The sequence below is a fragment of the Salvia hispanica genome, chromosome 3 (genome assembly GCF_023119035.1).
Source record: "Salvia hispanica cultivar TCC Black 2014 chromosome 3, UniMelb_Shisp_WGS_1.0, whole genome shotgun sequence".
In the NCBI taxonomy this organism is placed as follows: Eukaryota; Viridiplantae; Streptophyta; class Magnoliopsida; order Lamiales; family Lamiaceae; genus Salvia; species Salvia hispanica.
In genome coordinates this window covers 35,589,266-35,617,033 of record NC_062967.1, presented here as the reverse complement: position 1 = coordinate 35,617,033, position 27,768 = coordinate 35,589,266, and the positions used below count along the sequence as shown (strand labels likewise).

At 38.7% G+C, this 27,768-nt stretch overlaps 1 protein-coding gene across 1 annotated transcript; it reads right to left on the bottom strand.

The window, feature by feature from the left end:
• Nucleotides 1-130: 130 nt before the first annotated feature.
• Nucleotides 131-27,522, bottom strand: LOC125209979 (formin-like protein 20). The gene is given in 29 exon segments (XM_048109555.1): nucleotides 131-234; nucleotides 864-930; nucleotides 1,012-1,080; nucleotides 1,158-1,274; nucleotides 1,697-1,768; nucleotides 2,224-2,318; nucleotides 2,436-2,517; nucleotides 2,592-2,642; nucleotides 2,951-3,031; nucleotides 3,305-3,346; nucleotides 3,439-3,537; nucleotides 3,789-3,860; nucleotides 9,046-9,143; nucleotides 18,450-18,516; nucleotides 18,605-18,673; nucleotides 18,758-18,874; nucleotides 18,960-19,031; nucleotides 19,147-19,241; nucleotides 19,304-19,385; nucleotides 19,467-19,517; nucleotides 19,612-19,692; nucleotides 19,849-19,890; nucleotides 19,983-20,081; nucleotides 20,272-20,343; nucleotides 20,531-20,651; nucleotides 21,064-25,262; nucleotides 25,340-25,561; nucleotides 25,672-26,378; nucleotides 27,277-27,522. Coding segments are annotated over 29 exon segments (7,218 nt in total). The 5' UTR covers nucleotides 27,350-27,522.
• Nucleotides 27,523-27,768: the final 246 nt, after the last annotated feature.

Here is a 27,768-nt window from a genome sequence, read left to right as displayed (position 1 = left end):
GTGGTCGGGCCAGATGTATACGTTTAGAGGAGGCTGTAGTCGCATTGCTAGTTGATCTAGCAATGGCCGTGCTCCAACTGTTCTCTTCTTTTCTTCGTTTTATTTACACCTTCGACACGTTCTCTACAGCCTAAACCTTCTTCTGAGCCTTCTTCCTTTCAACTTCGGCCTGCTGTATGTTTTCTTCGCAGGCTTTCTGGAATTGCTTCACAAAGTTCGAGAGGGTTGTAGTGACTGGATGCATCAAAACACACTGGCTCAGTAGCCTGAAATGTGGAGGTCGCACAAGAAAAAGAAAAGGGAAAAAAGGGCACGACTGTCCAACGTCGCTCAATTTTTTCTAGTACAACTTTTGATTAGGTTTCTGCTTTCTCTCTCCAATTAACCACATTAATCAATAACTCTTAAAATCCCGTGCCGACTAAGAAATGTGTCACCTTAGTCGGGACGGAGGGAGTACTATATAGGAGCTTTGTAGAGTGATAATAATGGACCACTACTTTTCTATAATACTCCCTCCGTCCTACTTTAGAAGTCTCATTTGAGTTAAACACGAGTTTTAACAAATGTGAAGAAAAGTGAATGAAAAGAGATAGTGAAATGTAGGTCATACTTTTATATATTAGTTTTATAATAAAATGCGAGGGGTAAAAAGTTAGTGGAATGTGGGGCCTATTTCCATTTATTGGAATATTCCAACCGAGACTCCTAAAGTGGGACGGAGGGAGTATGTCTATATTTTTTTTGCATGTGTCTTTATTTTATTTTTCTACAAAATGTAAGGATGTTTTTAGGGAAAATGTCGTGTTTGGGTATTTTTCGTATACTTTTTTCGAGAAAAAAAGGGGGATATTTTCAGTCACCTTGTTCGAGGGAGATTCGCTTAGGATCTTCACCGAAGTACATAGTCATTGCATCCATATTAATACCCTGCCAAGTGCCTCAACTACAGTGAGACAGAGAGAGTAAAATCTGTAACTGATATATATAATGTTTGTGTGAAAATTTTACTGCGTCATCAAATGTCTTCTTTACATCGGCCACTTCACTCTTAGCAGAAGCAACAAATTCCTTCAACGTCTGCCAAACAACAACATGAAAATTGGACAACCGGAAACTATTTTAGCATGTGGTACAAGATGCTCTAGAATTTGTACCTAGTGAAAAACTTCGGAGATAGGACCATCATCTTCCGAAGCATCCAATTCCTTCTCCACCTCCTCTAAACCCTTGGAGATGGATTTCATTTCTTCCGCCGACGGCTTTTGTTCAATCTGCGTAAAGAGAGGTCATATTCGATTTTCGAAAGGCGGGTGGATCATATGACAGAATATTGAAATATGAACTAAAATGAATAATGTTATCCATTAACAAGGCCCGACGATAAAATTACGGTCCTTAAACTACTCTGTCATGCTTGTTATAATGGAACAGAATGAGGGTGGAACGAAATGAAGATAATATGGAATGGAGATAGAAATTAAATGACAATTAGAAATTAAATAGAAGTAAGAATCATATTTCATTCTACCGTACCTTTGACAAAGGGCGTATATATACTACTAAGAAAATAAAGATAACAATTGCAATAACTACTAAATGTAACTATTCAAATAACTACCCTAGCCTGTCATTTAATCATCAAGCAATGATATCAACATAACTCAATTTAAGTACGTGTGGTTGAGATAAGAACCTTGGTGGAAGCTTCTAGATTAGGAAGATCCTTGTAAAAGTCTAGAAGGTCCGGATTCTTAGCGGCAAGGGCCTGTAAACAAAAATATTGGTAGGGCTCAAGGAAGAGAATGAGAAATAGTCTCACTTGTCGAAGACATAGATTTTAATATGAAATTAGTAAAGGAAAGAGGAAGAGAAAAATAAATAAAACTGAGAGAATGAATAAACAATTATGAGAAATTTTCCATGAATAAAAACAAAAGTAATTTTGGTAAACGGACCAAAATGAAAATATTAGTAGTGGAGGGTAGGATATTTAACAGAAAACATCTATATTGATACTCATAATTAACATCTATATTGATGCTCATAGTTATAATGCCCCATCCGTCCACTAAAATTAGTCTATTTACAACTTAATTAAACAATTATGGTCAACCATAATGTATCTCATTATCCACTAACACTATTTTCACTATTTTTTTTTCTTCTTACTTTATCAGTTACAAATTAAAACACGTGTCATCCCAAAGTCTACGCAGATACCTTACAAAGATAATGCATAAGTGTCATCCAGCTAGTGGTTGAACGCGTATCGGCCAGTTTCAAAAGACTATCCAGTTTGAATCCGACGGCGGCACCTATTTGCCGGAATTGAAATTGAAGACATTAATTAATTTCAGCAAAAACTTACTCTAAATATAATGCTTAGGAAAAATTTTAAGCAAAATTTACTAAATCCATAAATATAGATATACCTCTTGCAGTTCCCTCATTCAATGTATTTCCAAGAATTAATATTTTCTGCAAAATTTCTCTTAGTTTGCTGGAGTTGCGAATCTGAAGAAGCATGAGTGAGATGCTGTGAGGGTTCGTCGATGCACACCTGAACTCACTAGAATCCATATGTTTACCTCTTCACATGCCGAGTTTACAACAACCAAGTTTTTTCTGATATTAGAAAGCTGGGATCATGATAAATAAAATTAAATTAGAAGAAAAACATGGGAAAATTTGCACATATATTAAGTACTTCCTCCGTCCCAGACAAAGTGAACCATTTCTTTTCCTGCGACCGAGTTTTATGTAGTGTTGTCTTGTATGTTAAGTGAAATAATAATACATTATGAGAGATAATAAAGTAGAGAAATTGATATTTTCATATTTAGAAATGTGTCAATTTTGAATGAAACATTCTAAAAAAGAAATTGTGTCACTTTGAATGAGAACGAAAGGAGTACTTCTCGTAAGTTTGTTGAGTAGTAATCAAGACCTGAGAGTTGAATTGAATCTTGAAAACGAAAACGCGAAATTTAGCTTCCACTCGTGGTACCTTCATCAGTTCTAGGAAAAACTAAAACATGAAAAACTGTCACAGACAAATGCAGAAAAATATGTGTTTTAATTAGGAAAAATAAAACTTCATCAAACAAAGCACCATGAAAATTTTTAAATAAAATATTCCCCTTTTTCATTAGCATTGAAGCATTTCTTTTAGGGAAATGTAATTAAAGAATAAATATTTAGTAAATTAAGTTAGAATAAAATAGGTAAATAGTAAATTAAGTTAGAAAAAAAAATAAAAATAAATCATCAGTGAGACAACCCAAAAAAGAATAAGACGAACCTGTTTACTCTTTCCCAACATCTCTAGATCACCTGCGTATGCCTAAAAGAAATAATGCTAAATCAATGAAAGTGTAAGGGCTTCACTCACCACAGTTATTACAAATTCAAAGTTATTGTCTTTCAATATTTTACCTTGAGAAGCTTCACATCCTCCTCATTTGGACAAAACTTTATAAGATTTTCTACTTGATCAGCATCCAGATCTGTATCATCCAGTGAAAGTACAGCGGCCTATCCAAGAATATATAAACGAAACAGAATCATCACCAAGTTGATATGATATAAGAATGGGGAGTTTTTCAACACACTCCCGCACATGTGGACCGGAGTAAATATCGGATTTACACATGTGAAACAGAGATCCATCATCGACTGAGACATGATCATTACCAAGTCGATGTATAATAAGAATAGAGTTTTTCAACAATTTCAGTTATATAATTAAGAAATGACAAAATATATGGACTACTAGTTTACCTTACCATCATATCAGGAATTGACATTTTCACTTTTGATAGCATGATTTCAACATTATAGGCCCTCTTAAGATCAATCTACAAGATGCCATGAAACCATAGAATAAGAAAAATAATACTTCCATAGTAAAGTGATAACAAAATAGATTAAGGGTGGACTAGTACGATATACCACACCAGAACTGTCATATCGTATACTGTACCGAAGATTCAATATGAGTAAAAATCATACATTTACCTTACCGTAATTTTTGATATAGTTTTTATGATATACCAAATTTTGATACGATGTACCGCAAAAAAATCAGTATCACAATATATATTGAAAAAACAATATATATTAATATTGATATATATACAATATACCTTAAATTACAATATCTTCATCCATCCCTTAAACCTATGATTTTTTTTTCTTTTTAGTCTGTCTCTTCAAATTATGAATTTTCTAATTTAAGAAATTATTTCTTTCTAATAAGAAAAGACTCATTCTACACTAACAATACTTCAATCAATTTTTCTTCTTTCTATCTCTTACTTTATCAATTGTGCAACTAAACTTGTATCCATCCATCAAAAGTTCATACTAGTGTATATCAAGGATGGAGGTATTATATTGTAACTTAGGCATGCTTTGGTATATCATAGTATAAGAAAATTCATAATGTTAACATAACCAAATTGTTATCTTATCGTACCGAAAATCATGATGTAAAAAAAATTGATATTTTTCGATACGATATGTCCGGTATACTGGTATTTTGGTATGTTTCCTAACATCTAAATGTTACATGCGTGTATATATCAGCTAGTATTTCATCATTATATAGTTTACCCCAAAAATAGATATTGGATTTACACTACTATTTTACCAGCTGGATTTTAGTAGGCTTAGCTGCAAACTTCTTAGCTCCATTGTTTTCCGCTATTACACGAAAAAGAGTCTCAAGTTCTGAAGCATCAAATTCTGGTGCACTAGAATTAAAGGGACATAAATTAGTAACTTCAATAAATCAAGAACATAATAAATTTATTAAAAGGAATGCACATTTGATGATTATTTAATTATTTGTGTGTAAAAATTAGAGCAAACCTAATGAGTAGTATTTTGAAGTATTTTATTGGAAAATGGGATTCATCTCAATAAAGATATAAACTTAACATAGAGACTAATTTTGGGGAGGATCCAAAATAGAAATGTACAACTACTTTTTGTGGACAAGAGCAATATTGTTTTGGAAGGAGGGTGAAAAATGCTCAAATAGATTATACTCCCTCCGTCCCACTCTAAGTGCAATATATTTTATTCGGTACATGATTTTATGCAGTATTATTTTGTGAGTTAAGTGTAGAGAAAATAGAGTAACTGAAGTAAAAAGTAGAAAGAGTGTTGCTCCATTTTAACAAATGTGTCACATATTAAAGTCGAACATCAAAAAAAAATGTGACACTTAGAATAGGACGGGAGAAGTAGAAGATAATGAACATATACACTATAAGTGCGCATGTCTAACTTAAGAAATTTGACAAATTGAGGAAAGTATTACACTTGAGGAGTTCCTAGGTTCTGCAATTCTTCCCACACACTTCCTTGTTGTGCTCGACCAACCTTGATCCAGTAAAACGGCTTTAAATTAGATTTTTTTACATTAGGGTGTGCCTGCCACCTACCACCACCGATCCCTCTACCTAGTACTCTAGGTGGGGGTGGTGGACCTCCTCGTGGACCGGGTGGTGGTGGTGGTAGTGGACCTCCTGGTGGACCTGGTGGTGGTGGGGGTGGTGGACCTCCTCGTGGACCTGGTGGTGGTGGGGGTGGTGGACCTCCTCGTAGGCCTGGTGGTGGTAGTGGACCTCCTTGTGGACCTGGTGGCAGTGGTGGTGGACCTCCTCCACCTAGTGGACCTGGTGGTGGTGGGGGTGGTGGACCTCCTCGTGGACCTGGTGGCGGTGGTGGTGGACCTCCCCCACCTAGTGGACCTGGTGGTGGTGGTGGTGGTGGACCTGGTGGTGTGGATGGTAGACCTAGTGGCAATCGTGTACCAAGTGCACCTACAAGAGTGAGTGGTAGATGTGGGGCTCCTTCGGGTGGAGGGCGTGTTGGAAGGCCACCCTCAGGCAGAAGCAAAAGAGGTGGGGGTGAAGATTGACTTGGAGGACCAAGTGCACCTATAGGAGAGGATGGTGAATGTGGGGCTCTTTCGGATGGAGGGGGAGAAGGAGAGAAACCCTCAGGTAGAGGCAAAGGATGTGGGTATGAAAGTTGACATTGTGGACTTCCTCCTCCCAGTGACAATAGTGGACCAAGAGCACCTATAGAAAGGGGTGGTGGATGTGAGGCTCCTCCGGATGGAAGGGGAAGAGAGGGTCCACCCTCAAGTAGAAACAAAACAAGAGGGGTTGAAAGTTGATTTGGCGAACCTAGTGAACCAAGTGCATCTATAGAAGGGGGTGGTAGATGCGGGGCTCGTCCGGATGGAAGGGGAGGAAGAGGGTCACCTTCAAGTAGAGGCAAAGGAGGAGGGGTGAAAGTTGACTTAGTGGACCAAGTTCACCTATAGGAGTGGATGGTGGATGTGGGGATCCTCCGGATGGAGGGGAAGGAGGAGGGCCACCCTCTAGCAGAGGAGTCGAAGAAGGTGAGGGTGAAAGTTGACTTGGTGGACCTACTCCTCCCAAAGGACATGGTGGTGGACCTCCTCCTCCCGATAGACCTAGTTGCAGTGTTGGACCAAGTGCACCTATAAGAGGGGGTGGTGGATGAGGGACCCTTGGTGTCGATGGTGAACCAAGTACACCTATAGGAGGGGATGGTGGATGTGGGGCTCCTCCGGGTGGAAGGGGCAGAGGAAGGCCAACCTCAGCTAAAGCCGAAGAAGGTTGGGTTGAAGAATGACTTGGCGGACCAAGTGCATCCACTGGCGGGAGTGGTGGATGTGAATGTTTAGTTAGTGTAGTACCCATTAAAGGAGATGAAAAGGATTTGGCAGGTGTTTCGCAAAGCAAGGAGTACTGAAAATATCATGAGATAATTTGAGGGATATTGATGTTGGTCGCGGATCACTAGTCATTCGACATAGAGAAGGGAGAGATTATAAACTTCCCGATTAGGAACGGATCCGAAGTTGAAGAATTTGATAACACAAGAGCCATGGTCACCAAAGGGGTGGTGGAAGTGGTGGTGGTGGGATGGTGATCCTGATATTGTATTCATATGAATAAATTTTGTAAATATGTCAAAGAATATTTTAGAAAACAATATTAACAATCTAGTTCGATTTTTTTAAGTATTGAAACAATCTCATCATGGAATATCTCAAAACATTCAATTTAGTATACTTCATTTGAATTATAAAATCTCCTACAATTATTTAAAAATATTATTGGTGATTGTGGATACATAATATTAATTGTAATATGCGCAAAGAGGTAGAGTAATTCACTTACCATTTTTGAACAAGTCTTTGCCATGTCATTATAGTTTGTTTGTCGTTGGTTTTTCAATTTTTTTAAGGGTGTTTTACTTGTTAAAGGCAGTGATGGAGGAAGGAAAATAATGTTGGGGTCCAAAGTTTATTTTCAACAATAACAAATCTATGCTAGGTCAATCGATACCTTCCTTATATAGAAATGACTAACTCTTTTGAAATAGAAAATCTGAGTTTGGTCAAAGTAAACATTCCATAAATAGAAAGATTTCAAAAATAGAGAATCTTGCAGTCCGAGAAATAGGAGTCTTCCAACCCAATCCTCGATTATTACTCCAATTACTTTACTACTCTTTCAACTCATGTAACCTACAACCAATGCAACATTTGGAAAAATAATCCAAAACATAGATAAGTACACGGGGAGTGTTATAATGCTAAATCAATCCTTAATTGCTAACTATAACTAAATAATAGACATTAGATATTTAAATTAAGGGCTTAGATCATTAGCCCCGAAATGTCAATACTATAAAAAAAATGCCAATAAGGGTATTAAGGTCAATTTACAACAAATTAGTTGTAATTAACTTTTGAAAAATACTCCCTCCGTCCACGATTAAAAGTCCCATTTCTAAATGGCACGGGTTTTAAGAAATGTTAAGAAAAGTGGGTGGAAGAAAGTTAGTGGAATAGGGGTCTCACTTGTATATATTAATTTTAAATGATATGTGAGTGGAATGAGTTAGTGGAATGTGGGGTCTCTTTACCATTTATGGTAATTATGAACCGGGACTCTTATTCGTGGACGGACAAAAATGGAAAAACGGGACTCTTATTCGTGGACGGAGGGAGTATCTCATATCTTTAAAACGCATATAACTTTCTCGATTTAAATTATTTTTTCGCACAACATATATCAAGTTAAAGATAATTTCATAAGGATTCTAACGAGATCTCACTTGCATATGTTCCAATCTCAATTTAAGTTGGATTCTAGAAGTGAAATTTTTTCTTTTGTAAAGGGTAAAATAGTAATTTAACAAATGAAGCTTTTTTCCGATTTCAAAAGAATGTTGTTTGACGTATTCATCTTTGATAGGGGCGGACGCAAATTATGCAAATCTAGGTGCAGCGGCGGACGCAGTCGATAGAGACTGAGATTTCTAAATTTTATTTTTACATATATTTTTGAGTAATTTAAATAATTTGTAGAGGCTTTTAGTAACTTACACTAAACTTGACTAATCTTTTTTAAAAAAATTAATAGAAAAAAGTAAATTAAAAATAAAAATTATTTCATTGAGGGCTTAAGCCCCTTCCCCTTTCACTTTGGGTCTACCCATGATTGGGACTAATTTTTTTCGGCAATTTCTTGGAAGGTTCTCTTCCTTCTAGAAGGAGGAACCTTACCATTTTCTATGTTACAACGAAGAATCAGTGTGAATGTTAGTGATTTGTACATGAAACATTTTCATATCAGCAATCTACCTTATACTCCCATGACATCCTCATGTAGCTGTAGTAGCAACACGGGTCGGATTTACAAAAATCCTAAACATTTATCCCGGGATCGAATAGAGGGCCGAACATACCTCTGATCAGTGGCCGGGCCAGAAGTATACGCTTGGAGGAGGCTGAAGTTTTAAAAAATCCAGCTAGGGGGTGCTCGACCTCCCCCACGAACAATATGAAATTCTAGGGGGTGCTCGAGCCCCTCCTACTCCATTTTATGGAGGCGCATTACTAGTTGACCTAGCAATGGTCGTGCTCCAATTGTTCTCTTCTTTTCTTCGTTTTATTTACACCTTCGACACGTTCTCTACAACTTAAACCTTCTTTTGAGCTTTCTTCCTTTCAGCTTCGGCCTGCTGGATGTTTTCTTCGCAGGCTGTCTGGAATAGCTTCACGAAGTTCAAGAGGGTTGTAGTGACTGGATACATCAAAACACACTGGCTAAGTAACCTGAAATGTGAAAGTCGCACAAGAAAAAGAAAAGGAAAAAAGGGCACGAACGATGCTCGATTTGCCTGCCTCCACTACAACTACTTTACCAACGTTGATCGATTTTTTCTAGTACAACTTCTGATTAGGTTTTGAGTTTCTCTTTCCAATTAACCACGTTAACCAACCACTCTTAAAATTCCGTGCTGACTAAGAAATGTGTCATCTTAGTTGGGACGGTAGGAGTACTATATAGGAGCTTTGTAAAGTGATAATAATGGACCATTACTTTTCTATAATATGTCTATATTTTATTTGCATGTGTCTTTATTTTATTTTTCTACAAAATATAAGGATATTTTTAGAGAAAAAGTCGTGTTTGGGTATTTTTCGTATACTTATTTGAGAAAAAAAGGGGATGATTTTCAAGTCACCTTGTTTGGGGGGGATTCGCTTAGGATCTTCACCCAAGTACTTAATCATTGCATCCATATTAATACCTTGCCAAGCGCCTCAACTATAGTGAAACGGAGAGGGAAAAATCTGAAACATATACGTAATGCGTATGAGAAATTTTACCGCGTCATCAAATGTCTTCGTTACATCGGCCAATTCACTCTTAGCAGAAGCAACAAATTCCTTCAACGTCTGCCAAACAACAACAACAATAACAACATGAAAATTGGACGACCGAAAACTGTTTTAGCATGTAGAACAAGATGCTCTAGAATTTGTACCCAGTGAAAAACTTCAGAGACAGGACCATCATCTTCCGAAGCATCCAATTCCTTCTCTAACATCTTTAAACCGTTGGAGATAGAATTCTTTTCTTCCGCCAACGACTTTTGTTCAATCTGCGGAATGGGAAGTCATTTTCGATTCTAGGGTATCTACATATGATACGGATGGAAATGGAATGGAATGGGGATGGAACGAAATGAAGGTAATAATGGAATGAAGATAGAAATTAAATGACAATTTCATTAGATTTTCATTTGCATTTTCTTTCAATTCCTTTTTCATTTCATCGTACCAAATAAATGAATATAATAGAAGTAAGAATCACGTTTTATTCCATTGTACCACAAAGAGTGAATGCATACTACTAAGAAAATAAAGATAAGCATTGCAATAACTAGTAAATGCAACTACCAATTAACTCTCGATTAACTTCAAATAATTACCCTGTAATTTAATCATCAAGCAACGATATCAACATAACTCAATTTAAGTACGTGTGGTTGAGATAAGAACCTTGATAGAAGCTTCTAGATTAGGAAGATCCTTGTAAAAGTCTAGAAGATCTGGATTCTTAGCGGCAAGGGCCTGTAAAACAAAAATGTGAGAAATAGTCTCATTTGTTGACACATATTTTAATACGAAATTAGTAAAGAGGGAGAGAGGAAGAGAAAAATGAATAAACTGGGAGAGAATGAAAAAACAACAATGAGAAATTTCCATGAATAAAAACAGAAGTAATTTTAGTGGATGGACCAAATTAAAATAGAAACATTAGTCGTGGATGGTCGGAGATTTAACTATAAAACATCGATACTGATACTCCATCCACTAAAATTAGTCATAGTTACAACTTATACCATTATGATCAACCATTTAATTATAATTTAATGATATGAATCACATTATCCACTAAAACCTCCACTACTTTTTCTCTTTTACTTTATAAGTTGCACGTTAAAAGACATGTCGTCCCAAAGTCTAGGCAGATACCTTACAAAGATAATGCATAAGTGTCATCCAGCTAGTGGTCGAATGCGTATCGGCCAGTCTCAAAAGACTGTCCAGTTTGAATCCAACAGCGGCACCTATACGTACGCCGGAATTGAAATGAAGACGTTAATTAATTTCAAGAAAACTTGTCCTAAATCGCTGCTTAGGTAAAATTTTAAGCAAAATTTACTAAATCCATAAACATGGATATACCTCTTGCAGTTCCCTCATTCAACGTATTTCCCAGAATTAATATTTTCTGCAAAATTTCTCTTAGTTTGCTGGAGTTGCGAACCTGAAGAAGCACGAAGAAGATGCTGTGAGGGTTCGTCGATGCACACCTGAACTCACTAGAATCCATATGTTTACCTCTTCACATGCGGAGTTTATAACAACCAAGTTTTGTTTTAAATTAGAAAGCTGGGAGCACGATAAATAAAATTAAATTAGAAGAAAAACATGGGAAATTTTGCACATATATTAAGTACTTCCTCCGTCCCAGACAAAGTGAACCATCTCTTTTATGCGACCGAGAATTATGTAATGTAGTTTTGTATGTAACTAAAGTAATAATAATGAAACATTAATGTATCACTTTGAATGAGAACGAAAGGAGTATTTCTCGTAAGTTTGTTGAGGAGTAATGAAGACCTAAGAGTTGAATTGAGTCTTGAAAACGAAAACGCGAAATTTAGCTTCCACTCGTGGTACCTTCATCAGTTCTAGGAAATACTAAAACATGAAATACAGAAAAATAAGTGTTTTAATTAGGAAAAATTAAACTTCATCAAACAATGCACCAAGAAAAAAATTAAATAAAATACTCCTTTTTTGTTATTAGTATTGAAACATTTCTTTTGGGCACATGCATTATTAAAGAATAAATATTTAGTAAATTAAGTTAGAATAGTACAATTAAATAGTAGGCACATTAAGTAGGTTAGAAAAAAGTAAGTACGATTAAATATTGGATTTTCAAAAAAAAAAAAATGTGACAATCCAAAAGAAATAAGACAAACCTGTTCACACTTTCCCAACATCTCTGGATCACTTGTGTATGCCTAAAAGAAATAATGCTAAATCAATGAAAGTGTAAGAGCTTCACTCACCACAGTTATTACAAATTCCAAGTTATTGTCTTTCAATATTTTACCTTGCGAAGATTCGTATCCTCTTCATTTGGACAAAACTTTATAAGATTTTCTACTTGATCAGCATTCAAATCTGTGTCATCCAATGAAAGTATCGCGGTCTATCCAAGAATATATAAATGAAACAGAATCGTTACCAAGTTGATATGTATAAGAGTGTGGAGTTTTTCAACACACTCCCGCACGTGTGTACCAGAATAAATATCGGATTTACACATGTGAAACAATGATCAATCATAAACTGAGACATGATCATTACCAAGTTGATGTATAATAACAATAGAGTTTTTCAACAATTTTAGTTATATAATTAACAAATGACAAGATATATGGACTACTAGCTAGTTTACCTTACCATCATATCAGGAATTGGCATTTTCACTTTTGATAGCATGATTTCAACATTATAGGCCCTCTTAAGATCAATCTACAAGATGCCATGAAACCATAGAATAAGAAAAATAATACTTCCATAGTAAAGTGATAACAATATAGATTAAGAGTGGCCTAGTACGATATACGACACCAAAACTGTCATATCTTATATTGTATCGAAGCTTCAGAATGAGTAAAAATCATATATTTACCTTATCGTTATTTTTTATATAGTTTTTACGATATACCAAATTTCGCTACGATGTATCGCAATACCGTTATATAAAATTTATCAGTATTACAATATATATTGAAAAAACAATATATATTAATATCGATATATATACTCTCTCTATCTCACTAAAGATGACTCACTTTCCTTTTTTATTTGTCCCAACCAAGATGACTTATTACTAAAAATGGAAACTCTTTTATCTCTACTTTATTCCCTCTCTCTTACTTTACTCTCTCCACTTAACACATAAAATAAAAATTGCATAAAAACCCGTACCGCCCAAAGAAGGGGTCATCTTCCTTGGGACGGAGGGAGTACGATATACCTTGAATTACAATACTTCATCCATCCCTTAAATATATGATTTTTTTTTCTTTCTCGTCTGTCCCTTCAAAATATGAATTTTCTAATTTAAGAAATTATTTTCGTTCTAATAAGAAAAAACTCCTTCTACACTGACAATACTTCAATCAATTTTTCTTCAATGTATCTCTTACTTTATCAATAGTGCAACTAAACTTGTATCCATCAAAAGTTTATACACTAACAATACTTCAATCAATTTTTCTGCTCTCTATCTCTTACTTTTTCAATTGTGCAACTAAACTTGTATCCATAAAAAATTCATACTAGTATATATCAAGGATGGAGGTATTATATTGTAAATTTGTAACTTAGGCATGCTTTGGCATATCATAGTATAAGAAAATTCATAATGTTAACATAACCAAATTTTTCCGTAAGTTATCATCGTACCGAAAATCATGATATACAAAAAATTTAATATTTTTCGATACGATATGTCCGGTATACTTGGTCTTTTTGGTTTGTATCCTAACATCTAAATGTTACACGCGTGTATATATCAGCTAGTATTTCATCATTATATAGTTTACCCCAAAAATAGATATTGGATTTACACTACTATTTTACCAGCTGGATTTTAGTAGGCTTAGCTGCAAGCTTCTTGGCTCCATTTTTGTCCGCTATTACACGAGAAAGAGTCTCAAGTTCTGAAGCATCAAATTCCGGTGCACTAGAATTAAATGGACATAAATTAGTAACTTCAATAAATCAAGAACATAAAAAATTTATTAAAAGGAATGCACATTTGATGATTATTTAATTACTTGTGTGTAAAAATTAGAACAAATCTAAGAAGTAGTATTTTGAAATATTTTATTGGAAAATGGGATTCATCTCAATAAAGAGATAAACTTATCGTAGAGACTAATTTTGAGGGAGGGTCCAAAATAGAAATGTATAACAAGAGGATGTAAAATGCTCAAATAGATCATACTCCCTCCGTACCACTCTAAGTGCAACATTTTTTATTCGGCACATAATGTTATGTTGTATTGTTTTGTGAGTTAAGTGTAGAAAAAATAAAGTAACAGAAAGAAAAAGTAGACAGAGTGTTGTTTTCATTTTAAGAAATGTGTTAGTATATTAAAGTGAGATATCCGAAATGAAAAAATGTGTCACTTAGAATAGGACGGAGGAAGTAGAAGATAACAAATACATGCACAATAAGTGCAGCGTGTCTAACTTAAGAAATTTGATAAAGAGAGGAAAGTATTACACTTGAGGACTTCCTAGTTTCTGCAATAGTTCCCACACGCTTCCTTGTTGTGCTCGGCCCACCTTGATCCAGTAAAACGGCTTTAAATTAGATTTTTTTACATTAGGGTGTGACTGCCACCTACCATCACCGATCCCTTCACCAAGTGCTCTAGGTGGGGGTGGTGGACCTCCTCGTGGACCTACTGGTGGTGGTGGTAGTGGACCTCCTCGTGGACCTGGTGGCGGTGGTGGTGGACCTCCTCGTGGACTTGGTGGTAGTGGACCTCCTCGTGGACCTGGTGGCGGTGGTGGTGGACCTCCCCCACCTAGTGGACCTGGTGGTGGTGGGGGTGGTGGAACTCCTCGTGGACCTGGTGGCGGTGGACCTCCCCCACCTAGTGGTGGTGGACCTACTAGCAGTCGTGGACCAAGTGCACCTACAGGAGTGAGTAGTAGATGTGGGGCTCCTTCGGGTGGAGAGGGCGTTGGAAGGCCACCCTCAGGTATAAGCAAAAGAGGTGGGGGTGAAGATTGACTTGGTGGACCAAGTGCACCTATAGGAGAGGATGGTGAATGTGGGGCTCTTCCAGATGGAGGGGGAGAAGGAGAGCAACCCTCAAGTAGAGGCAAAGTATGTGGGTGTGAGAGTTGACATGGTGGACTTCCTCCTCCCAGTGACAATGGTGGACCAAGAGAACCTACAGGAAGGGGTGGTGGATGTGAGGCCCCTCCAGATGGAAGGGGAAGAGAAGGTCCACCCCCAAGTAGAAACAAAACAAGAGGGGTTGAAAGTTGATTTGGCGGACCTAGTGGATCAAGTGCATCTATAGAAGGGGGTGGTAGATGTGGGGCTCGTCCGGATGGAAGGGGAGGAAGAGGGTCACCTTCAAGTAGAGGCAAAGGAGGAGGGGTGAAAGTTGACTTAGTGGACCAAGTTCACCTATAGGAGTGGATGGTGGATGTGGGGATCCTCCGGATGGAGGGGAAGGAGGAGGGCCACCCTCTAGCAGAGGAGGCGAAGAAGGTGAGGGTGAAAGTTGACTTGGTGGGCCTCCTCCTCCCAAAGGACATGGTGGTGGACCTCCTCCTCCCGATAGACCTAGTTGCAGTGCTGGACCAAGTGCACCTATAAGAGGGGGTGGTGGATGAGGGACCCTTGGTGTCGATGGTGAACCAAGTACACCTATAGGAGGGGATGGTGGATGTGGGGCTCCTCCGGGTGGAAGGGGCAGAGGAAGGCCAACCTCAGCTAAAGCCGAAGAAGGTTGGGTTGAAGAATGACTTGGCGGACCAAGTGCATCCACTGGCGGGAGTGGTGGATGTGAATGTTTAGTTAGTGTAGTACCCATTGAAGGAGATGAAAAGGATTTGGTAGGTGTTTCGCAAAGCAAGGAGTCGTGAAAATATCATGAGATAATTCAAGGGATATTGATGTTGGTAGCAGATCACTAGTCATTCGTCATAGAGAAGGGAGAGATTATAAACTTCCCGATTAGAAGATAGTGAGGACAAGCAGCGCAAAAAGGAGATAGAAACGAACCCGAAGTTGAAGAATTTGATAACACTAGAGCCATGGTCACCCGGTGATGGTGGAAGTGGTGGTGGTGGGATGGTGATCCTGATATTGTATTCTTATGAATAAATTTTATAAATATGTCAAAGAATATCTTAGAAAATAATATTAACAATGTAGTTCGATTGTTTAAGTATTGAAACGATCTCATCATCGAAAATATCTCAAAACATTCAATTTACTATACTTCTTTTGAATTATAAAATCTCCTACAATTTTTTAAAATATTATTGGTGATTGTGGATACATAATGTTAATTGTAATGTGGTCAAAGAGGTAGAGTAATTCACTTTCCATTTTTAAACAAGTCTTTGCCATGTCACTATAGTTTGTTTGTCGTTTGGTTTTTCAAAAATAATTTTAGTGAAAAAATGGTTTTTTTACTTGTTGTAGGTACAAATGTGTTTTATTTCCAAAGGGGCGATGTGTTTATGCTTGAAATGGCACCATGTGCTGCTTTATGTTGAAAGCCTAAGTTGGATTCCGTCGGGCGAAGTAATCCTAAGAAGTAAGAATTCATTAATTGTAAATTAGTGTGGCACAAGTTTTAATAAAATGGATTTAAAGTAAATGAAAAGAGTTTTTAAATTGATATAGTAAGGGCGATGTAGTAGAAAGAGTAAATAACTTGACACTCCATCGAAGATTAAGTCCAAATCCACAGGATAATGTTTATTTTAGCAACATATTAATTCTTAATTACTTGTTAATTGGAGTAGCAGATAAAATCCATTTCAATAATAACAAATCTATGCTAGGTCAATCTACCGTCCTTATTTGAAATAGAAAATCTTGACTTCGGTCAAAGTAAACATTCCATAATAAGAACTATTTCAATAATAGAGAATCTTGTGTCTGATAAATAGGATTCTTCCAACCCAATCCTCCATTGTTACTCCAATTACTCTACGACTATTTCGACATAAGTAATCTACAATTAATGCAATATTTGGAAAAATAATCCAAAACATAGACACGTATGCATACATTTAGATTATTTTTAATTATATAACTCTAAAATAAATGAGTTATCTATCCTATCAAATTACCCCTTCGAATAAACACTTGTTTGGTTTGTAGGTCATTTTCTCCTTGTTTTCGCGACTACACCCGATATAATGAATTATGTGACCTTTTTTTGGAGTACAAGATTTATCATTTCAACATGTAAATTCGGGTGCATGATACAAACTACAAGATTTTTTTTTTGTAGTACAAGATTTATCATTTCACTACATGGAGTAATACTATTCCATATACAGTATCAAGTAATTGTCTTTCTATAATACCATAATGAAAAACTGCAATTTATGTTTTGCTTCAAGGCGAATATGATATTGAGAATTTTTCCGGAAACACAATTGGTTTCGAAAGGATTAACAAAAGTGCTAGAGCTATAATCAATAACACTATAACCAAAAAAAAAATCAATCAAAATCCAACATCTCTTTATAACAAAACCAATTACTACCCAACCAATGCTTTTTCCCTTGATGAATGAATGAATGATATATTCTAATAAAAAATCAATGGGAATACCTAAAACTTACTCAAAAAAAAATGACTATATTTTCTATATTTGACTAACAGCCTATTCTCTTATCCACTCTTTCACTTTACCTTTACTGCTGTACAACAAAATATATTGGAAGGTTCTCTTCTTTCTATGCTACAACAAAGAATCAGTATGGATGTTATTGCTTTATACATGAAACATTTTCGCATCAGCAATCTGCATTATAGTTCCCATGATATCCTCATATAGCTGACGTCAGAACACAGGTCGGATTTTGCCTGGCTCTGCTTCCACTAGGACGGGAGAGCTCAATCAGCCCCAATCAATCCAGCCCGTATTCAACATTTATCTCGGGGATAGATAAGAGGGCCGAACATACCTCTGATCAGTGGCCCGGCCAGAAATATAGCTTTGAGGGAGCTGAATCGAATATTTTCAGCTACTGGGGGTGCTCGAGCCCCCTCCAGCTCAGTGCTCTGCCTCTGATGACTTGGTTTGTGAAGAATCCCTCCTCTGGTAAGTACATCCCCGAGACTAGCATATCGGCTGCCTGCATCATCCAAAGCAGCCGCTGGCACTCTTGTAACAGCCCCAGTTGGTTATGCAAAAGGATCGACAGCCTCCTCCAGGTTCCTTTTCGGAAGTGCAAATCTGGTTGTTCCAGCAGGGGCTGTGCTACAATTGTTCTCATATTTTAGTTTTACAATATTTACACCTTCGACGCGTTCTCTGCGGCTTCAGCCTCCTTCTGAGCCTTCTTCCTGTCTGCTTCAGCCTGCTTGCTGTTTTCTTCGCAGGCTGTCTGGAACAGCTTCACGAAGTTCGAGAGGGTTTCAGTGACTGGATACATTAAAACACACTGGCTCAGCAGGCTGAAATGTGAATGTCACACAAGAAAAAGAAAAGGGAAAAAGGGGGCACAAATATTTAACACTGTTCTCACAAATGTCATAACTGCAACATTTTGGCACCAAACAAAAATGCCGAGTCGAATTTTTTCGAGATTGGAAAACCAGTCAGATGTGAATTTATGGATATATTGCTCAAAGGTTGCGCAACATTCTTATGTTTAAACGCAACCACATTTTTGGGGAAAACGTTGCATTTTCCTATATTTTTCAGAAAAAAAGAATGGATTATTTCCAAGTTACCTTGTTCGAGAGGGATTCGGTTAGGATCTTCGCCAAAGTACATAGCCACTGCTTCAGCATTTTTACCCTGCCAAACGCTTCAAATGATGAATAACCACATTACCAAAGCAAATAAATTCTGAGGCTGTCACATGATAATATAGGTCAAATTTTACCGCAACAGCATATGTGTTCATTACATTGGTCACTTCACTCTCAGCAGAACCAATAAATTCCTTCAGAGTCTGCCAAACACATCAACATGAAAATTCAACAACTTCATGATTCGGAAAATTGTGTTAGCATGTATAAGATGCTCTAATGTGTACCCTGTGAAAAACTTCGGAGATAGGACCATCATGTTCCGAAGCATCCAATTCCTGCTTCACCTTCTCTAAACCCTTGGAGATAGATGTCATTTCATCTGCCAACGACTTTAGTTGAATCTGCGGAAAGGGAAGTCGTTTTCAATTCTAGGGTATCTACAAAATCAAATTTAAGTATCATCTTGTGGTGTAGCTGAGAAAGAACCTTGGTGGAAGCCTCCAGGTTAGGAAGATCATTGTAAAAGTCTAGAAGATCTGGATTCTTAGCAGCAAGGGACTATAAAACAAAAAAACAGTTTCAAAATGTGATCCTCTGTTCATAATGTGTTTTTGGTCCAATATAGATATTAAACATACATGAAGAATAAGTTAAAAATAAAATATGCAGATACCTTACAAAGAAAATGCATAAGTGTCATTTTGCTAGTGGTTGAACGTGTATCCGTCAGTTTCAAAAGACTATCCAGTTTGTATCCGACGGCGGCACCTACATTGCAGAGAAAGTTTTCATAATTTCGGCATTTACTAATTCCATAAATACGGATATACCTCTTGCAGTTCCCTCATTCAATGTATTTCCAAGAACTAATATTTTCTGTAAAATTTCTTTTAGTTTATCGGAGTTCCGGACCTGAAGCATGAGGATGATGTCAAATTCATTCCCAGTGATTAAAACTACAAACCATGAACTCACTAGAATCCATCTGTTTACCTCTTCACAGGCGGAGTTTACGATAACCAAGCTTTCTTTGAAATCAGAAAGCTGGGAGCATGATAAATAAAATTAAATTAGAAGAAAAACATGGGAAATTTTGCAGAATTTACTAAGTCTCGAAGTTTGTTAGCATCAATCAGACCTGAGAGTTAAATTGAATCTTGAAAAGGAAAGTCTTCAATTTAGTTTCCATCCGTGGTGCCTTCATCAGTTCTAGGAAAAACTGAAACATGAAAACTGTTACAAACAAAAATGAAGCTTTGCTGAAAAATTATGTGATTTGATTAGGGACAAAAAACTTCATTTCATCAACCAGAGCACCAAGAAAAAAATAAAATAAAATAGCATAATGGTGTAAGTTAGGGTCCAGTTCACAGACCTGTTCACACTTTCCCAACATCTCTGGATCACCTGTGTATGTCTAAAAGAAATAATGCTAAAAATCAATAAAAGTGACAGCTTCTTAGATCACAGTTGTTACAAATTCACAGTTATTGTCTTTCAATATTTCACCTTGAGAAGCTCCATCTCCTCTTTTTTTGGACAAAACTTAATAAGACTTTCCACTTGATCAGCATCCAGAACTGTGTTATCCAGTGAAAGTACCGCGGTCTGTGAAAGCAAACCATGCATGATATTAAAAGAAAATTGTGACAATTTTCTAACTAGTATAAAGCTTTAAATAGTTTCACACAATTTCCTGGCCTGGCCATAAAACAAATTTGTTTTGAACAAATCCATTATGTAATTAACCAATGTAAACACAAACAAATGACAGAAAAGATGCACTAGTTTAGCTTACCATTAGGTCAGGAAGTGACATTTTCACTTTTGTAAGCATGATTTCAACGTTATAGGCCCTCTTTAGGTCAATCTACAAGATGCCAAACCATAGAATAAGAAAAATACTATATCTTGTTTATCCAAGCTAAGGCAAAGTAAATGATCACAATGTGAAAAGTATTATCAGCTGGTAGCCTGGTATTTCTCCGCTGTATAGTTTACTCCCAAAAAGAAACGATTGAAGAAAAAAAATTATTGGATTGCCAATACTACTTTACCAGCTGGATTTTGGTAGGCTTAGCTGCAGCAGCGTTCTTGGCTCCATCTTTGCCTTTGTCTTTTCCCGGGGCTGTTGCACAGAAAAGACTCTCAATTTCTGACGCATCAAATTCTGGTGCACTAGAATTAGAGGGCAAGAAATCAGTAACTTCAAGGAATCAGAAGCTACAAAAGGAAATAAACAACAAACTCATGTAAAACTTAAGTCCATGAACATGGATGATATTTAATTCATGCAGTATAGGCATTAAAAACAAAGCAACGGGCATAGTTCATATAGATCAACGCATAATGTTATTCACTAGAATTAGAGGACGGGATTTTGGTAACTTAAATAAATCAAGAACAGATTTAATTCATTCAAATGAATGCACATTTGAAAATTAGTTAATTAATTTTCAAAACAATATCTTGATATTATTTTGGAAGGAGGGTGAAAAATGCCCAAAGAAATTATAGAAGATAATGAAGATACACAATAAGCGGAGCATGTCTAACTGAAGAAATTTAACAAAGAGAGGAAGAGTAGTACACTTGAGGGGCTCCTTGTTTCTGCAATTCTTCCCACAAGCTTCCTTTTAGCGCCCGGCTCACCTTGCTCCAGTGAAGCGGCTTTAATTTAGATTTTTTTACTGCAAGGCGTGCCTGCCCCCTTAAAGCACCAATCCCTCTACCTACTCCAGGTGGGGGTGGTGGACCTCTTTGTGGACCTGGTGGTGGTGGTGGTGGACCTCCTCCTCCCGGTGGACCTGGTGGCGGTGGTGGGCCAGGTGCACCTCGAGGAGGGGGTAGTGGACGTGGGGCTCCTCTAGCCAAAGCGTGTGGTGGAGGTGGTCCACCTCTTCTAGGCAGAGGGGGTGGTGGAGGTGCTCCACCAAAAGGGGGAGGGGGAGGGGGAGGGGGGCGGGGGGCTCCTCTATTAGGTTGAGAGGGGGTGGAAGCCCAGGATGTTGGGGGAGGTAATGTTCCTGAAGCAGAAGGTGGGGGTGAAGGTTGAGTTAGTGTAACACCAGTCGCAAGAGATGGAAAAGGTTGAGTAGGTGCTCCAAACAACGCAAGGGGTTGTGAAAATCCTGGAAAACCAGGAGGTATTGGTGTTGGTTGTGGAGCACTAGTCATTTGAGGTAGAGACTGTGGAAGATAATAAACTCCCTGATTAGGAGGTAGTGATGGATAAGCAGCGTGAAAAGTATATGGGAATGGACCTGAAGTTGAAGAGTTTGATAACACTAAAACCATTTTACACCAAATTGGTGGTGGAGGTGGAGGTGGAGGTGGTGGGGTGATGGTACTAGTATTCTCCATGATCGATGAGATAGGAGGTATTGGTACTGGAGGATGATTTTGGTTTCCTTGCAAATTTATGGCTAAGCTAGAATCTACAGACAATGATGGGGGAGTCGAATCCTGGAGAGATGGAGACGATGCCAGTGCAGGTGGGGCTGCCGGTGAATAAGTAGTAGTATGAGTAGATGGAAAGGGTGGAGTTGGAGGTGGAGGCGGAGGTGAAGGCGTGGGAATGGATTTGGCCTGAGATAGAGACCTAGGTGGAGGTGGAGGGTGAGGTGGAGGCATATGCATAGGATGAGGCGGAGGCGTGGGAATAGACATTGGCTGAGATGGAGGTGGAGGTGGAGGCATGGGAATGGATGTGACCTGAGATGGAGACTGAGGTGGAGACATGGGAGCGGAGGCCAGCTGAGGCAGAAGGTGAGGTGGAGGCATAGGCGGAGGCGTGGGAATGGGCATTGGCTGAGATGGAGGCGGAGGTGTAGGCATAGTTGTAGTCATGGGATGAGATGGAGGCAGAGATGGAGGCATGGGAATGGATGTCGGGTGAGATGGAGTTGTGGGAGTGGGGGTCGGCTGAGATGGAGACGGAGGCGAAGGCACATCCGTAGGAGTGGTCGTGGGCTGAGATGGTGGTGAAGGCACAGGCAAAGGAGCGGTGGGCGCAGATGAAGTTGGAGTAGAAAGCGGAGACACATCCGTAGGAGTGGTCGTGGACTGAGATGATGGTGAAGGCACTGGCGAAGGAGTGGTGGGCTCAGATGAAGTTGGAGTAGAAAGCGGAGACACATCTGTAGGAGTGGTTGTGAACTGAGATAGAGCAGGTGTGGCTGGAGATGGAGGCGGAGGAGGAGGCACAAGTGTATATGGAGATGGAGGCGAAGGCGGAGGCGGAGGAGAGGTTGTGGGCTGAGATGGAGGTGGAGGTAGAGGCGGAGGCAGATGCACAGGCGTAAGAATGGTTGTAGGCTGAGATGTAGGGGGAGGGGGATGCACAGGCGTAGAAGTGGTAGTGGGCTGATACAGAGGCAGAGGCGGAAACACAGGCGTAGGAGTGCTCATGGGCTGAGATGGAGGCAGAGGCGTTACAGTGGGAGTAGGAGTGGGCTGAGCCGGAGGTGGAAGCTTCCTAGGTCGAGGCGGAAGCTGCATAGCAATAGGTGGTGGTGGAGGCGGAAGTGACAAGCTCAGTTCTTCTTCACAAGGAATTGATGTGGGAAGTAAAGCATGTATTTCTGATAATGATTCTGAAGGAGGAGGTGCTTCTGATGGAGGAGGAGAGATGGGAGATGGAGAAGTGTTTTTGGTACGTATCTCCACTAGACTAAGTTCACAAGGCTTTATGACTTTCGATTTAGATGGAGAAGTTGGGGCAGCAGCTGCTTCGACTGCTGATGAGTCCGGAAACCATGGAGAAGTACAGTGGGATGCAGGAGCAGATTGGGGCTTTCTTTTCACCCTATACACAGAATCCTTGCCGAGAACCAATAATGCTGGAGCACTGTTATGTCTCGACCAAGGATAATGTATGTGCATTGAATTCGTGTAAGAACCTTTGTTAGAAGGTATCCACCTCGCTACAACATCTGGTGAATCTTGCTCCTTATTTTTCTTACTTGTAAAAACTGCATCTAGATCGGATCTTGATCTGTACACAGGCTGTTTCATATGGGCTATTGAAAAACCCTTGTGCTCATTATTATCATCACCTAACTTCAGTTTTGCACCCTCCTTTTCACTTTGTTTGTTGCCATCTTCTTCAAACTTGTTGCTCGTACCATCAGCCTTATATAAGGTTTCAGCGTCGGTGGCTACCTCAGAAAATACATACGCATCTGGTTGGACTTCCCCATTATGCAATGAGTTGCTAATAGGATCCAGCGTGCTGCAACGAATACTACTGGTCTCATGTATAGTACATTCTTGAAACACCTGTTGTTCCGGTTCATCCTCCATGGGAATGCCGTGACGACCTTCATCAACCAGAGTTTTATCAACTTGGGTTTCATTAACAATGTCATCATCAACAATGTCTTGAAGACCCAGCTTGTGCTCATCATTATCACCACCTAACTTCTGTTTTGAACCCTCCTTTTCACTTTGTTTGTTGCCATCTTCTTCAAACTTGCTGCTTGTACCATCATCCTTATATAAGGTTTCAGCATCGGTGGCTACCTCAGAAAATACATACGCCTCTGGTTGGACTTCCCCATTATGCAATGAGTTGCTAATAGGATCCACCGTGCTGCCACAAATACTACTGGTCTCATCTATAGTGCATTCTAGAAACACTTGTTGTTCCACCGTGCTGCCACGAATACTACTGGTCTCATCTATAGTACATTCTTGAAGCACTTGTTGTTCTGGTTCATCCTCCAAGGGAATGTTGTGACAACCTTCATCAACCAGAGTTTTATCAACTTTGGTTTCATCAACAATGTCGTGAAGACCCTTGTGCTCATCATTATCACCACCTAACTTCTGTTTTGAACCCTCCTTTTCACTTTGTTTGTTGCCATCTTCTTCAAACTTGCTGCTCGTACCATCATCCTTACATAAGGTTTCAGAGTCGGTGGCTACCTCAGAAAATACATACGCCTCTGGTTGGACTTCCCCATTATGCAATGAGTTGCTAATAGGATCCACCATGCTGCCACGAATACTACTGGTCTCATCTATAGTACATTCTTGAAACACTTGTTGTTCCACCGTGCTGCCACAAATACTACTGGTCTCATCTATTGTACATTCTTGAAGCACTTGTTGTTCCGGTTCATCCTCCAAGGGAATGTCGTGACGACCTTCATCAACCAGAGTTTTATCAACTTTGGTTTCATCAACAATGTCGTGAAGACCCAGCTTGTGCTCATCATTATCACCACCTAACTTCTGTTTTGAACCCTCCTTTTCACTTTGTTTGTTGCCATCTTCTTCAAACTTGCTGCTCGCACCATCATCCTTATATAAGGTTTCAGGGTCGGTGGCTACCTCAGAAAATACATACGCCTCTGGTTGGACTTCCCCATTATGCAATGAGTTGCTAACAGGATCCACCGTGCTGTCACGAATACTACTGGTCTCATCTATAGTACATTCTTGAAACACTTGTTCTTCCACCGTGCTGCCACGAATACTGGTCTCATCTGTAGTACATTCTTGAAGCACTTGTTGTTCCAGTTCATCCTCCAAGGGAATGTCGTGACGACCTTCATCAACCAGAGTTTTATCAACTTGAGCTACATCAACCTGGGCACTAACTTCAATTGGATAGTCATCAGATGCCACCATGTCATCCTGCGCATCAATGAAACTACTAAAGATCTCCTCTGCCTCAAAGAATTCCTCAGGAGTGGCAACTTCTGTTTCACTGTCTTCGTCATCTTTGTTCACAACTTCTGTGGTGATGATGGGCAGGAGAGAAGATTCATCTGAGAAGTGAACCTGATAAAGAGAGGTAGGTTTCAACAAGTAAGGTAACAGAAACTGAGACACTTGATGCAAGCAATACAAAATTGTACCTCTGCTTTGAATTCCCTCGAGATAAGGTCCTTTACATCCCAAAGAACATCTACTTCGCTGTGGGTCAGCATCAAAATATTTTCCCGTACAAATTCAGTATGGAACATGGTTCTAAAAATAATTTTCTCACTCACTAGATCATCCTCCAAATGGATGCATTCAAGGACAACATCTCCTTGAACACGGCAATGGATATCTATTGTTACTAGATCACACTCTTCCTGCAGTCAAAGATCATCATCAAAGCCTAGTTAAACCAAGAAATCATTAAAGTAAACAACCATTGTATCGAATTCAAATTTAACTTTTAAATGTAATATCATGTCATTACCTTTTGATAGTAAGGTATATCTTTAGTCACTTTAGAAGATGAAAACAAAAGCTTTGTGCTTATACTGGACAATCTGGAAGAAAATTCATGACCATATACTCGTACTACTGGTCGACATCCTTGTCCTTGGTCATATCGAGGAAGGGCTTGGAGTATTATGCAATCCACGGCCAGAGGTGCATCCGATGTTACCCAATCCAACATAGAATTTCTTCTACTGATGTATTGAAGATACCTGAGTTGAGACGGTTGTGGATTCAAAGGAGTCAAAAGGGAAAGAAGGTCCTTGGGCGCTTGTTTGTATACCATCTCAAGTGTCTTCTCCTCACCAGTATATTGTTTCCTGTAAAGAAGAAGGCCAGCTAGCATAAATGCAAGCAGAGGCCATCCTCCCCTTTCACAAAGCAATAAAAGAATATTATGCTGGCCCTCAACCGTCAACCAGTTCTCACTCGATCGCAAGAAGTGGTTGATCATCTCCATAGGTAACAGTGGACACCTTTCATACTGCTGAGGGTAATCCATGACCGTCATACCATTTTGAGCTAACAGATCAGAAAATAGGCTCCTACCATCCCCGTCTTTGAAATTCAAAACCATGAAAGTTCCATTAGGGAAGTAATTATGCAGCTGAGCTACAATCCTATTCATGTATGTCCTGTACTCACCCTCGTCAGGCACATGAGTGGAGAAGCAGCAATCAAACACTGCATTGAGAACAAAAAACAAATGGCATCATCATTTTGTTGTAATTTACAATTCCAATTTTCATACAATAGTACCATTCAAAACTCTGTACTCTATAACCAAGTATTGCAAAGGTGAGACCCCATTAAAGCTTGCAGAACGTCATGAAGCAAGAAAAGTTTATATGATCGTCCACTTTAACCATGTCATTCAAATGCAATCCCTCATTTTCAAATAGTAATACCAAAACCAGCTCAAATACAACATTGTCAAGATGCCAAAATACCCTAAACTACTTGTTGCACCATATAACTCCGTCTCAGCACAATATCACACCTCACAGGAAATGAAGAATCAACTCAAATCATCAGGCTCAAAATTATTACTACCACAAAGTTTTGAACTACAAATTTATCCAAGGACTTCAAAATCACAATTCCAATCTTCATATAACAATACCATTCAAAATCCATACTCTATAACCAAATATTGGAAAGGTGCGACCCCATTACTGTTTGCAAAACATCATGAAGCAGGAACAGTTCATACAATCATCCACTTTAACCATGTCATTCAAATGCAATCCCTCATTCTCAAGTAATAATACAAAAAAGAAACAAGAAACCACAAGCGGGGGAAAACTTTGGTAGCATTCAATAGTAACAACAAATTTCCAACACAGTTTATACCTATATCCTCACAGGAAATGAAGGATCAACTCTAATCACCAGGCTCAAAATTATCACTACCAAAAACAGTCTTGAACTACAAAGTTATCAAAGGACTTCAAAATCTACATGATTTAGGGGCAGAAGCCATGAAATAGTTCACTGATGCACTTATCCTTCCAATTTATCTCCAGCTACATTAACCACACAACAAAAACTAAAAGGCCATTAAAATGCAATCAAAGCATACCATACACCCTCTCAGTGATTTCCAGAAGTTGATCCGGCGGCTTCCGGTAGAAGAACCTTCTGAACAGCGCCATTCTAGCGGCGCTCTCTCACCCCTGATTGGATCCAAAACTCCTTCTCCCAATCCAATCCCTCGATTCCGTTCTCTCCAACCGCAATCAACGAAAACATCTCCATAACTCACTAACTAGCACCAAAATGCGATCACATCTTCACTACCGCCATACTGCGGGCTGAATTCGGTCAATTCACACACACAACCAATATGTAAGCAGGAACCTGCTAATTTCAGCTAAGGTTTTGGCCCCCGCAATCAACCAGTGTATTGTTGCAATGTGGGATAAATTGAGCTCGATTAACAGAGGGAAAATTGATTAATTCTGCAGGTCAACTGGAACAGTAGAGAATTGATCAATTCTGAGAGGGAAAACAATTATCCCCCGATTAAAATTGGATTTCGTTAACCTCACTTTTTCTAAAACAAATAATGTAA